The sequence below is a fragment of the Lynx rufus genome, unplaced genomic scaffold (genome assembly GCF_022079265.1).
Source record: "Lynx rufus isolate CCGP_SWC_20201006 ecotype Redwood Valley unplaced genomic scaffold, mLynRuf1.p SCAF_4, whole genome shotgun sequence".
Classification (NCBI taxonomy): Eukaryota; Metazoa; Chordata; class Mammalia; order Carnivora; family Felidae; genus Lynx; species Lynx rufus.
Window position 1 is genome coordinate 14,782,452 of NW_025814856.1, and position 14,098 is coordinate 14,796,549.

At 49.4% G+C, this 14,098-nt stretch overlaps 1 protein-coding gene across 2 annotated transcripts in view; it reads left to right on the plus strand.

Annotated features, from left to right (window-relative positions):
• Window positions 1-14,098, plus strand: part of LARS2 (leucyl-tRNA synthetase 2, mitochondrial) — a 169,624-nt gene that overhangs the window by 98,513 nt on the left and 57,013 nt on the right. For both annotated transcript variants that reach the window (XM_047096296.1, XM_047096297.1), the window contains 3 exons: window positions 1,445-1,604; window positions 10,829-10,933; window positions 13,865-13,980. In XM_047096296.1, coding sequence (XP_046952252.1) covers window positions 1,445-1,604; window positions 10,829-10,933; window positions 13,865-13,980 — 381 coding nt within the window. The remainder of the gene's footprint in view (window positions 1-1,444; window positions 1,605-10,828; window positions 10,934-13,864; window positions 13,981-14,098) is intronic.

The following is a 14,098-nucleotide window of genomic DNA, read 5'->3' on the forward strand; positions in this document are numbered from 1 at the left end:
GTGGAGCTCACGCTGCCCTGTGCCATCTCCCCCATGGAACTGGTCCCCCTCACCCCAATGGCAGACATGAGAAGCCCACCATAAGAGAGCCGGGACTTTGAAAAACAAATCCTAAAACGACCAAATCCTCTTAGCACTCTTCAGAGAAGGTGGTCAGATTTCTGAATTTCAGTCCCGCTGCGACTTTTGTTCCAGCTCTCAGGGCCATCTCATTTTAGGGTCCCGTGCATTCGACTGGGTCTGGTCCCCGTGTCGAAGGCCTTTGCTCCTCAGCCAGGGTGAAGGCCATGGGCCTCTGAGCCGTTCGGCCGCCTTACATGGGCCGTCTTCCGTATTCTCTCCCTTTCCCAGCATTTTTTTATGAAAATGTTTCTGTCTCCATTCCTGGACCCACCTAAAAATGAGATGTCTCAGGGGAGGGGACAGGCCTGGCTCCATGGGTGACACCTGACTGGCACTCAGGCCATAGTGCCGACTTGCATGTCATTGGCGTGCAGTGAGCGCATTTGAAGGATCGTGTAAAGGGGGGAGCATCTGTCCCCTCTAGGTCATATAATTTGCATTCAGTTGATGCCTAATGTATGCCTCTTCCTTAAAAGGCATTTAAGCAGCCCTGGGAACACTCAGTCATGAGCTCAGCTGTCCTTTCTTTCCTTCTTCAAAATGGTATTAGCCTCAGTGAGTGTTTTTTTGAGTAGAAAAGTAGATGCCTCGGGGCGCCTGGGTGGCTGAGTCGGTTAAGCAGGTGACTTCGCCTCACGTCATGATCTCACAGTTCGTGGGTTCGAGCCCCGCGTCGGGCTCTGTGCTGACAGCTCAGGGCCTGAAGCCGCTTCAGATTCTGTGTGTGTGTCACTCTCTCTGCCCCTCCCCTACTTGTGCTTTCCCTGTCTCTGCCAAAAATAAGCAAACATTAAATAAATAAATAAATAAATAAATAAATAAAATTAAAAAAAAAAAAACCCAACTAATCAGAGCATAAAATGGGCATAAGACTTAAATAGATTAGGAAAAAAAAAAAAAAAAGATGCCTTTAATTTTTTTCCTTTACCTTAAGCCCTGGAGGAAAGTATAGCCCCTTTGTCAGGACAGAAACAACATAGTGTTGATAGTTATTTTTGATTCTTGAGCAAAGGAGCCAGGGAACGGGGGGGGGGGCTCTTTCCTAGCATGCTTTGACCACCTGCGCTCGGGGGCCGCCAAGCATGCCTGGCAGGGGGCACCAGGGAGGGCTTCTCCAAGAGGAACTCGATCCACCCCTCTCCTGCCCGTCTCTGCCCCTGCCAGGGGCCATCACAGGGCCCCACGTGCCTGGGACTGCAGCCAAAAATTGGCCCCAGTGCTCGGGAGGGACAGGAGGGGAGGGAGAAGGGGATGTGGCCGGGGAGCACGGCAGCCCGGAAGGAGCACTGAGGAATGGAATGACTCTGTTTTCACTTGCCAGGTGGACGGGCACGTCACGGGAGAAAAGCTGACGGCCTACACGGCGACCCCCGAGGCCATTTACGGCACCTCCCACGTCGCCATCTCTCCCAGCCACAGACTCCTGCACGGGCACAGCTCTCTGAAGGAAACCTTTCGGAAGGCACTCGTCCCTGGCCAAGGTGAGCTGGCAAGTTCAGGCCACCGCCGGGATTACACCTTAGGGACAGCGCTTCCCAGGTTCACGGTCCTTTCACATACGTCGTCCTGTGTGATTTGTCCTTCACCTGGGCCTGACTTGGTACTATTTTATTTTATTCTAATGTAAAAAATTTTTAATTTTTTTAGGTTTATTTATTTTGAGAGAGAGAAGGGTAGGGGCCGAGAGACGAAGGAGAGAGAATCCCCTGTGGCAGGCTCCACACCATTAGCAGAGAACCCGATGTGAGGCTTGAACTCACGAACCACAAGACCATGACTTGAGCTGAAATCAAGTTTGGACGCTTCATTGAGCCACCCAGGTGTCCCTAAAAAATTTTTTTTAATGTTTATTTATTTTTGAGAGAGAGAGGGTACATGTGAGCAAGGGAGGGGCGGGAAGGCGTGGGGAGGGAGATTGGGAGGGTCTCAAACAGGCTCCATACCCCACGCGTAGCCCAATGCAGGGCTCCATCCCACCACCCTGGGATCGTGACCTGAGCTGAAACTAAGAGTCGGACACTCAACCAACTGAGCCACCCGGGCCGCCCCTGCTTCTTGAGTTTCTGACCAGAAGCTCAATTCTCTTTAAATATAATCTAGATTTAAAACCCTTTTCTGATAGGAATCGAATCTCCCGCCTAGTGTATAATTCCATCCTCAAATACAACTCTCCTGATGACGGCGACAGGGAGGAAGCCAGTGAGAATCAGAGGAACCATTTTCAACAAGTTCATTTTAATATTTTAAAGAATTCCCACCGTAATCTGGGCAGATGAGCAGAGCGGTCCTCAGTACACGCCTTCAGTCCGTGGGTCAGGCTGACCTGGAATCGGCCCAGAAGGTGCTATCGGTCAGTGCGGGTTCGGGGAGTTCCTGTGCGTTAGTCCGGATTCTGTGGTTGCACGCAACAGAATCCATCCCTGGCCAACCCAGAGGACAGAGGGAACATGCTAGAGGCTGTGGGAAGCTTGCTGACCGGCAGGAACGAGTCGGGAAGAAGACTTGGCCCAGGGCAGCCGTGGGGTTTTGGCAGCTGGAGCTGACAGTCTGCCGAGCGTCACTGACTGAGTGAATCTGCTCCCACCTCGCCCTCAGTGCTGGGGCACTTGGTCCAAGATCCTGTTGCGGGGAAAGGTGTCTGAGCGGTGTAAGTGAGGCCCTTGGCCTTTTTCTCGGGCAAGGGAAGGGCGGACACGTTCCTGGTTAGACCACCAAGACTATAACCAGTGAGGAGGGGTAGCTCCCCCTCAACAAACTCGGAGGCTCTTACCAGAGGAAGGCGGTACGGGCCCTGGGCAGGCGAAAGGAAGTCCCCCATCCGTTAGAAGTAGGTCTCCGGAGAAATGTAAATATTTCTGTAAAGATCTCATCCTTGTTCTCTTTTCGTAGACTAAATTTCAACCCAGAGCACACAGTCTGAATTATCAGGGTCTGAATTATTTGACTACAGAAACGATAGTCATGGTGATGTCAAGTTTCTGTTTGTTCGTTTGTTTGTTTGTTTTCATTGCTATTCATAAAATAACCAGAATGAAAAATTTCCAGGCTGGAAAGATAGACAATGTCATCCCAACCTCCCTTCGCTTGAGATATAATTGCTGGGGCACCTGGCTGGCTCAGTCAGTAGAGCACACAACTCTTAATCTCAGGGCCATGAGTTTAAGCTCCATGCTGGGCACGGGGCCTACTTAAAAAATAAAAATGAATAGAGACTTAACTGGTTACTTCTAGTATAAAGCCAGGGTCAAATCAGTGAGCACTCAGGAAGAGCCTGCTCCGCGCTAAGCACTCAGGGACGCGCAGAGGACCACAGGTCCGCCTTCTTCCGCAGGGTCACGACAGGAGGGCCAGATGCAGATGCGATTCACTCTGGCACAAGACGGATCTCATCTGCTGTCATCTCTTGTTACATCAAAATGGGAGACAAGACTTGTGTTAAAATTTCGGTCCAGTGTAGCTCTCTCTGGTTTACTTTCTACCTACTCAAAAGAAATACTGGGTTCTTTTCAACTGTTCGTTTAAAGGGAAAACTCCGAGTTTTTAACTCTTAGGAGCATTTTGAGATTCTTTGTGGGCTGTGATGGTTGAATGGTATCTAAAATCAAAAGACAAAAAAAAGGTAAAAATCTAGCTCTTGGGTTTTGTTTTCTTATGGTGAATCTAGTGACACAAATGAAAATGAGGTCATGTTAACAGGGGCTTAATGAGATCATATATTCTAAAAGATGGAGGGGTGCCTGGGTAGCTCGGTCCACTAAGTGTCTGACTCTTGGTATCGGCTCAGGTCATGATCTCAGAGTCATGAGATCGAGTCCTGGGTTGGGCTCTGCACTGAGCATGGACCCCCCCTTAAGATTCTGTCTCCCTCTCTCTCTCTCTCTCTGTCTCCCTTTGTTCCTATCCCTGCTCATGCGTGCATGCTCTCTAAAATAAAAATTTTTGAAAAAACGTATATATAGGAGATGGCGTTCCTGACACGAGAGGCACTGTATCAATTCCAGACATTTTAATGTGTAAGAAATTAAGAACTGATTTTAGCAGGTGCAAAGAGTGATGTTTTCGTGATCGTTGTTTCATGATCGTCGTCGTATTTTAACCACGAATGGTTCACTAGCTTCCTTCTCACCTCTTCTTAAATTTTTTTTTTCAACGTTTATTTATTTTTGGGACAGAGAGAGACAGAGCATGAACGGGGGAGGGGCAGAGAGAGAGGGAGACCCAGAATCGGAAACAGGCTCCAGGCTCTGAGCCATCAGCTCAGAGCTTGACGCGGGGCTCGAACTCCCGGACCGCGAGATCGTGACCTGGCTGAAGTCGGACGCTTAACCGACTGCGCCACCCAGGCGCCCCTCTTCTCACCTCTTCTTAATAATCTCTGAAATAATTCCAAATGGAACATTCCGCCCAGCGCTCAATGTTCCAGTTCTAATTTTCAGCGTGGAAATAGCCTCTTTGCAGATATCAACGTATTCAAAGTCTCCAGGTTAGTTTGCGCATCGAGTCTCCGGATTTTGACGCGTGGCGTTCACTAGTGATGTCAGGCCAGCGCGGTGCCTTGGGTATGAGGGTTTTTCCAAAACTCAAACTTAAAGTCACCACACGAATATGGCTCTGTGCCTCCTTTGGCCTCTGAGGTTACATTCTAAACCCAAACATCACATCGCTGTTGTCATTTGCCATTGCCGGCCGGCTCAAATCAGGCGAGCGGCTTGTTTTTTCCATCCAGCGTCCGTCCGGTTTTGAGGGTGACTAGTGACCACTGAAAGTCAGGGCGGCACTCAGTTGGACACACTGGATCCCCTGCAGGAATTGACGTTCTCCTACACGAGTCCCTGCAGCCGCTAAGGGGGTCTCTGTCTGTCAGCTCCTGCACTGGCACAGGATGGCCAAGGTTCTGGTCCCAGAGCCGTCCTGTGACTCAAGGAAGGACACTCAACCGTTGTGAGTTTGGCTTTCCCAGGGAGCGGGCAGGGCAGTTGCGGAGGCCCTGCAGGTACAGAAGGAGCCCTGAGGGGCTCGGAGGAGGAGGGCGACACACGTGGATGGGGTGATGCTTGGGTGACAGAGGAGTGGCATGCCATGAGTTCAGGTAAGAGACGGTGAGGACAGGAGAAGAGCGGTGGTCAGAACGGAGGGGCCTGAGCAGCTCCCAGAAGTGTCTGGAGGGCAGCGAGGGCAGAGGCTTGGGGACGCTGCCCTGATTCCTGGCCGGGCCGACTGGGTTGCTGATGTCATTGACGAAAAGTACCGTGTTCCACTCAGCCTCCTATAATTTGGCATCGATTCCTTTAAGAGAGCAAAAAGTCAGGTGCTTCCCTCCAGAGTTCTTGAAATTGAGTTTATTTTCATCATTGACGTTGCCGCCTCCCCTCAGCTGACCGCCTCTGACTTAAGTCGTGTTATGTAAGCTCTGACTTGATGGAAGCCACAAACCATAAAAAGCATCAATAGGGAAACATCACCAGAGTTCTAGAAGCTGTTCTGTCTTTTCCTGGTGTCTTTTCTTACATTTCTAATATTAAAATATTCAAACCCTGAGGCTTTGGAACCAAACATTTCAGTGCTGAGTCACCAGTGGTCTACGTGATGCGTGTTTTTGCCCAAAGGGTAAATGAGGTCTCCCCAAAGGGTTCCTCAGAACGCTGTTGTTGTCAACAGCATCAGAGAGCAAGAGCCCCACCTCCGCGGGAGCCCCGGAGCATTCAATAATTGCTGTCGTCGTCCCCTCTTTCTGCTTAGTATCTGTGTGGGGACGGAACCTTTGCTCTACACCGTGACTGCCTAAGAGAGCAGAGCAGATGGCGTGTTTCACACTTACGTGACCACACAGCCCTGTTTTCCGCAGAGCATCCCTGCACGGAGCCCGCTTTGCTGAACACCGAAGGGAATCCACCTGCCTGTTTTTTGCCAGAGGGCACGAAAGACCTGCTGGCTTTAGCGGCGGGCCCCGGGGAGCAGCGGGCACCTTTTCTGCCCAGGACATTTCCTTTGCACTGATGTGTTTGGGAGTTAGGGAGCCACTGCAGGAAATGCTTCGGTGACTCGGGGTTTCTCCGTGGCTTCCTTGTCTTCCTGCTTTGCGTTGCCAGCGCCTGATCAAGGAGAAGGACGGAGAGCTCTAGACCTGGTTGAGAGCTTCAGATTTGATTTGATTTTGTCGTTTCTAAGAAATAGGTTTGGACCAGGGACAGCATGCAAGTTGCTGGTCTGTAATCATTACAGGTCTGCCAGTTCTTAAGTTCACAGACTGATTTGTTTTTCCTCGTTGAGATATAATTCACATACCATGAAATTCACCCTGAATTTAATTTTTTTCGTGTTTATTTTTGAGACAGAGTGTGAGTGGGGCAGGGGCAGAGAGAGAGAGAGAGAGAGAGGGAGACACAGGACCAAGCAGGCTCCAGGCCCTGAGCTGTCAGCACAGAGCCCGATGTGGGGCTCGAACTCACACACCATGAGATCATGACCTGAGCCGAAGTCGGATGCTTAACCGACAGAGCCACCCAGGCGCCCCTCCCTCCTTTTTTCATTGTTTCACCCTTCAAGTGCACAATCCCGTGGTTGTTGGTCTATCCACAGAATTACACAACCGTCCGTCAGTGTTAGAACATTTTCATCACCCCAGAGAGATCCCACAGCTCTTAGCAGCTGCCCCCAATCCTACGGTTTCCCCCCCAGCCCTGGGCAGCCACTAGTCTACTCGCTTCATAGATTTGCCGATTCCGGACATTTTGTATAAATGGAATCGTGCGGTCTTTGTCCTTTTGTGACTGGTTTCTTTTCACTTAGTGTAATGTTTTCAAGCTTATCCATGTTGTAGCCTGTGTCCGTTCGCTATTCCTTTTTCATTTCAGGATAATGTTATGCATTGTACTCATCCGTTCATCGGTTGATGGACATGTCGGTTCCACTTTCTAGCTGCTATGAATGAAGCCGCTGTGCACATAAGTACAGATTTCTGCGTGGACGTATGTTTTCATGTCCTCATATATGTATCCAGGAGTAGAATTACTGGCTCATATGGTAGTTCTGTGTTTCACTAGTCGAGGAAGTGTCAGACTTTCCCGCAACAGCTGCACTGTTTTACGTTCCGACCAGCAGCGTATGAGGGCTCCGATTGCCCCACGGCTTTGCCAGCCCTTGTTACTGTCCTTCTTTTTGAGTATGATCATCCTAGTGGGTAGGAGTGGTGTCTCACTGTGGTTTTGATTTGCATCTACCCAGTGGCTGACGGTGCTGAGCGTCTTTGCATGTGTTTATTGGCCATTTGCGTACCCTCTTTTTTAATGTTGTTTTTTTTTTTTTTTGAGAGAGAGAGAGAGAGAGTGTATGTGCATGCACACACGCACGCGGGCACACAAGTTGGGGAAGGGCAGAGAGAGAGAGAGAGAGAGAGAGAGAGAGAGAATCCCAAGCAGGCTCCACGCTCATCATGGAGCCCGATGCCGGGCTGGAACCCATGACCCTGGGATCAAGACCTGAGCCAAAATCAAGAGTCAGATGTTCAACCAGCCGAGCCACCCGGGTGCCCCCATTTGTGTATCTTCTTTGGAGAAATGTCTATTCAGATCCTCTGCCCGTTTTTTAATTGAGTTGTCTTTCTGTCGTTGAATTTTAACAGTTCTTTACATGTTTTAGGTACAAGTCCCTTATCAGATATATGATTTACAAAGATGCTCTCCAGTTCTGGGGGTTGTCTTTTCACTTCCTATCTTCCATGTAGGTCTTTAGTCCATTTTTGAGCTAATTTGTGTATATGGCAAAAGTAAGGATCCACCTTCATTCTTTTGCATGTGGTCACGTTTTTTTAATATATGTATTTGTAACATTTATTCATTTTTGAGAGACAGAGAGCAAGCAGGGGTGGGGCAGAGAGAGAGGGAGACACAGAATCCAAAGCGGGCTCCAGGCTCTGAGCTGTCAGCACAGAGCCCGATGCGGGGCTCGAACTCACGAACTGTGAGATCATGACCTGAGCCAAAATCAAGAGTCGGATGCTTCACCGGCTAAGCCACCCCGGTGCCCCTCCATCTGTCTTTTTAAAAATTAATTAGTGTTTTGTAAGATCCAATTAATATATATATATCACATGAAAGTCAAAGTCAAAGAGTGTTAGCAACAGCAGGAGCTTCCTTCCCCGGCCCCGTGGAATCCTTTTAGGTGTGTTACTTAGGCTAGGAGTTTGGTGGCTATGACAGAATCCTGACAACACGGTGACTTAAAAAGACATAAGTTTGTTTCTTGCCCGCATGCATCTCAGAGCGAGTATAACAAGTCTGCTTTATGAGTCAGTCACGGCCAAGGCTCTTTCGGCCGTCCCACTGTGCCCTTCAAGGGTCTTGGCCTTCCCTGTGTGCTCTGAGACGTTCAGCACATCGTCTGCATTGCGTTAAGTAACAGCGGAGAATGAAGGGCGTGCTCCTTCCCTCTGAGAGCATGACCTAGAAGTCGCTTCTGCACGTACCCCGTGGCCACACCGGCGGAAGGGAGCGGAGCAGTGCTGTCGTGAGCTGTGCAGCCGAGCGTCCAGCTAAGTGTTTTGTTGCTGAGTCGGAGGGAGAGGCAGGTCCAGGGTCAGCCTGTGCCCCACGTGTTTCCCTGGTACAGCCCTCCCTGTGTCCGGGTAATGGGCCTCCCCTGCTTCCCCTCAGCCCACCAGTTCTCGACATTACCTTGCGACTTTTACTGTCACACCTCGTCTCCCGTCCTCCTCATCACGTTTTCTCGTGACCGCAGACTTCACGTGTGTGCACGTCTTCTTTGAGGAGGGGCAGTACCGAATCGGAAACCCGGGTCTCCCCTTGGGGAAATGGCAGCACTTAGGCGGCTCGGGCAGCAGGTGCCTCCCAGCTGTGGTACCGTGGGTGCTGAACCTTTGCCCTGGAGACCCGTTTGGGTTGCGTGTCACTCTGTCCCCACCCTAGCCCACCCTTTGCTTCCTCCCCCCCTCCCTCCCACCTCCTGCCGCCAAGGTGAAAGGTGAGAAGAGCCGGTTTAGGTGCCTACAGAGCCTATCTTTCCCTCTTTGAAATGAATAAACCTAGGGGCGCCCGGTCGGCTCAGTCAGTGAAGCGTCCAGCTCTTCATTTCGGCTCAGGTCATGACCTCACGGTTCGTGAGTTCGAGCCCTGCATCGGGCTGTCTGCTGTCAGCACAGAGCCCACTTCAGATCCGCTGTCCACCCCCCCACCCCGCCCCTCCCCAGCTCGCACACATACACGCAGTCTCTCTCCCTAAGATACAATAAACATCAAAAAATAAATAAATAAATCTTACTTCCTGGGCATATTCTAACTTTGAGGTTTGTAAAACATATTTCAGATAAATTATAGAAAGTCTTAAAACACGGCAAATACAGGTAGTAAGAGTTCACAAATTATAACTGCGGTCAGTTGCTCATGTTGCTGTAAGCGCAAGTGAGCTCGCTAATTGTTTACCACTCCTCATCCCTTCTTCCTTTGGGACTGCGTTTGCGTCTTCATGCTTCCATTCCTGCACATCGTCAGTGAAGATTCATCTATTAATGGCTTGTCTCCCTGCTGTGGTAGTTGTAACAAGCTTCATTTAAGATGGCACACTGTTTGGATAATTCCAAATTAAGTGTTTTGTTACGACCACATAAATACCATTCACAACTGAGCCAAGGACACTATGGTTACTTTTTCCTTTTGGTAGTACTTTCTGTTTTGCCTGAAGTTAATGATGTCTTCTTTTTTTTTTTCATCTGCTTTGTGTTCTTTGAATTTCTAAGTCTTCCCACACCCTCCTAGAGGCTCTTTGAAACTCCTCTCAATACAAGTTTTCTACACATTCCAACCTGTCAGATCAAATGTATTGATCCCTCTTTTCCCCCCCGGAAGATGCTTCTTGGGCCCTCTATCCTGCTCAGACCTGACCTGGTCACTCTCTAGGCCTCTGCTGCCCATCTGCTGCCTAGGGCTTCCCTCTTTCTTTGTTCTGAGAGTGTCCTGACCCTCTTTCCTTTGTTGGATCCTGTTTCCTAGATCCCGTTTCTGTCTCTTTCTTAATTTACCCCTTCGTTTTGCTGGAACACATCCTCTGCTGTCTCCTGAGAAAGAGTAAGTGGGAAGAACTGTTCTGTCTTTATATGTCTGGATCTCTCTTGCTCTCTGCTTAGTTATTCTCTACTCTCTTATCCACTTCCGTTTTCAGGTGTTAGGATTTGGAATTCCAGACATCTCCTAGTCATTGTAGATTTTTGTGTTGCTTGTTCTTCTGTATATTTGAGGTATTTTTTTTAATGTTTATTTATTTTTGAGAGAGAGAGAGCACATGAGCAGTGGAGGAGCAGAGAGAGAGGGAAAGAGGGGCTCAAACCCACAAACCGCAAGATCATGACCTGAGCCAAAAATCAAGAGTTGGCCACTTAACCGACTGAGCCACCCAGGGGCCCCCTGAGGTACTTTTCAAAAGGAAAAAGGGGTGGCGGGAACGTCTTTTACCATCTGGAAAGTAAACACGCCATTTCACTTCTTTGGTTGTGAGCATAGATGAACATTTTTGTGCATTTGCTTCACCTTTTGACTTTCTACTGGTGTGAGTTATCCATTGATAACTTCGGAGAACAGATTTTTTTAAACCTTTAGCACAAGACACAGAAGTCCCAGTGCTTATTTTTCTCACTTATCTCCTCTGAGACTCAGATGGTGTGAGTACCCCAGCTGTCACTTGCTCTCGTTTTCAGACTGCCTCACGCCCGTGACGGCCGTGAACATGCTCACCCAGCGGGAGGCCCCTGTCGTTATCTTGGCCAAAGCTGACTTTGAGGGCTCTCTGGATTCCAAAATAGGTGAGTAGCTATTAAAATATAATCAGGATAATATACTTAGCAGGCTTCCGATCAAAACCCCAGGCTGTCGCGGTCAACTGCAATTGCTCCCTGCTGACTCCATGGTCTGTTTTGCCTCTGGAAAAAAATGATATGCCCGTCATTTAAACACCCCTGATTTAATAACTACATTTTGAAAATATACCCAGGAGTCCACACCTTGCTAGTTGCTATTGAGAGTAATAAAAAGTATCCGGCCAGTAGAGCTAGTTGGTGAGACGCATACGTATGGTACGGGGAATAATACAACTCAGATGAAATCTGATTTCGGAGCTCCTAGAACCAACAGCAACTGTGGAGATGGGGGTTCTGAGCACGCATGATGGATTGGGCTGGGTTTTGGCAGAGGTCTGTGGGGGAGGTGAACTTGAGCCCTCCAGGGAAGGGACCGTGACACAGCAGTAGGGTTGGAGGTGCATTTAGAACTGTGCGTTGGATGTCCCCTGCGGCCTCGCTCATCCCTCGCTCATCCTCAGGTGTCGTCACCTAGCGGGGCTCGGGGGTGAACCAAAGGCTGAAAACTAATGACAGCGCGTGCAAAATCCGCCCTTTGGATGGGCCCGAGCGCCCCTCTTCTCCAGTATTCCGGCTGCAGATCCCAGCCACTGTCAAAGTGCCAAGAATCTGCAGAGAAAGTTCCTTCCACTCTCAGTTTCGTGGCACCCAGAAGAAATAGCATTTTTGTTTTCAACGTTTATTTATTTTTGGGACAGAGAGAGACAGAGCATGAACGGGGGAGGGGCAGAGAGAGAGGGAGACACAGAATCGGAAACAGGCTCCAGGCTCCGAGCCATCAGCCCAGAGCCTGACGCGGGGCTCGAACTCCCGGACCGCGAGATCGTGACCTGGCTGAAGTCGACGCTTAACCGACTGCGCCACCCAGGCGCCCCAGAAATAGCATTTTTTATCAACATCACGTTTTCCCTCCCAATTCCCAGATCGGTTTTTGGCAAAGTGATTTGAAGAACCAGCCAAACAGAAAATGGATATTAAGGCATTCAGGCCATTCCCTTCTGACCATTGGAACCTGGAAAATGTGTTGCTTGAGGGAAATAATTCCTTCTATTTACTCTTACATATTTTATAATTAGTAAGATTCATTAATACAATCAGCCAAGATAAACAATAAAAGGACCTCTTGTTGATGTGGCTTTTTGCTTTCACAGGGGGTGAGGGGAGGGGTGTATTTGGAGTCAAATTACTGGCACAGTATTGAAAATTCTGAAAGAAAAAAAAAAAGTCTCATTTTTTTTTTTTTTTTAGGATGTGCCTGGAAATAATTTTTCCTGTTGTCTTGAATTCCCACAGTTACATTATTAACATTTTCTAAGTTACTGCTTCTTGCCTTCCAAGAAGAGCAATAGAAATAAAAAAGAGATAAAGTGGTGTTTTTGCCATTTCACCTGCACTTTACAAAGTAGTTCATGTCCGGGGCACCTGGGTGGCTCAGTCGGTTAAGCGCCCAGCTTCGGCTCAGGTCATGATCTCACAGCTCATGAGTTCGAGCCCCGCATCAGGCTGTGTGCTGACAGCTCAGAGCCTGGAGCCTGTTTCAGATTCCGTGTCTCCCTCTCTCTCTGCCTCTCCCCTGTTCTCACTCTGTCTCTCTCTCTCTCAAAAATAAAGATTAAAAATAAAATAGTTCACATCCTGCTGAGCCCCACATAACCCACACTGTGGTCCAGGGCATTCTTTATGTGGTCAAATGAATTTTTTGGCCACAGTGTCTCCTTTCGAACATTTCTCTTCATTACCCCAAACCATATGCTTTGGGAGGGTAACAAATGGACACTTTCCAGTAATATTTATTGCTTGCCATTTGTCCTCACCCTTCCTTCAAGTCCACTCTGAACATTTGTCTGCCTCGTTAGGTGCTTTTTGTCAGTAATCTCAGCCGGAACACCACAGAACTTTCCATCACGCCACGGAGCGTTCCGTCTCGCCAGGGAGCTTTAGGACATGTCTCCCAAACATTAAATCACCCTCGTAGGGCGGTGTTCCAAGGAGGTCGCCCGTGGAAATGTGACCGAAAGCACTGTATGTGTTGCCCTGAGTTTTCTCTCCCAGTGGCCACGTGACGCGTCGTGTCTGCAGGGACGTTAGCAGGTGTCACGGCTGACCCTCCAGCAGGAGCTCTCAACCAGGGGCCACCAGAGGACGTTTGGCAATTCTGCCATCATTTTCTGTCACACTCGGGGAATGCTACTGGCTGAGACCAGGGACGCTCCCCAACATCCTACAGTCCTCGGCACAGCCTCACGGCTAAGTCCAGGAGGCCAGCAGTGCCAGGATTGAGAACCCACGGGCAAGCTTGTGTGTATGAATAGCTGAAGCCGACAGTAGGCCTTGGCCCTCTGCATGAGTGATTTACTTATGCTCAACTCCGTCTCCAGGGCATATGTGGGTTGAAGAATAAATTTCTGTTCGGAATGAAGGTACCTTTGCCTTTGGGAACAGAGCCCAGGGTGCAGAAACACAGCTGTCAGCTTTCCACTTCCGGACCAAGTGGATTTTTCCAGGGTGCCCGGAAATGCCAGGGTGCCCTGCGTCTCGCGAGAATGCCACGGTCCTTGGTCACTGAGGGAATTCAGACAAGAGGCTTCTCCAGATGCTTGTGCTTCCCTGTCTCGGTGACACAAAGCACCCCGAGTCGTGTGTTTCAGAATTACAACTCTTTTTGAAGCACAGAATGAAGACTTTAAGAAGTAGGGGGGTGGGTTTCTCCAAGACGGTGTTCCTTTTTCCCGAGGAATGCGCCGTGGTTTTGTAACTTCTGTAGCTAAGAGAGGGTCTCCCTCGGGAAGTTAAAGCCGAGGGTGTTAGTGCTGTCAGTATCTCTGTGACTTGAGCATTTGCAGAGAAGGTGTTCTATGCTTCTCCCCTTCTGAATAGGAATTCCCAGCACCAGCCCAGAGGACGCCAGCTTAGCCCAAACCCTGGGCCTCCCCTACTCTGAAGTCATCGAGACTTTGCCGGATGGCACAGAGAGACTCCGCAGCTCTGCTGAGGTGGGTTCCCCGTGGCGCGGGCCTGACAGCTTCTCAGATCATGACCTTGGCCTGGATCTGATGAGCTGTTTTCCTTCAGGTGCAGATTACAACCTGCCGTTTCACTCATCCCTACACC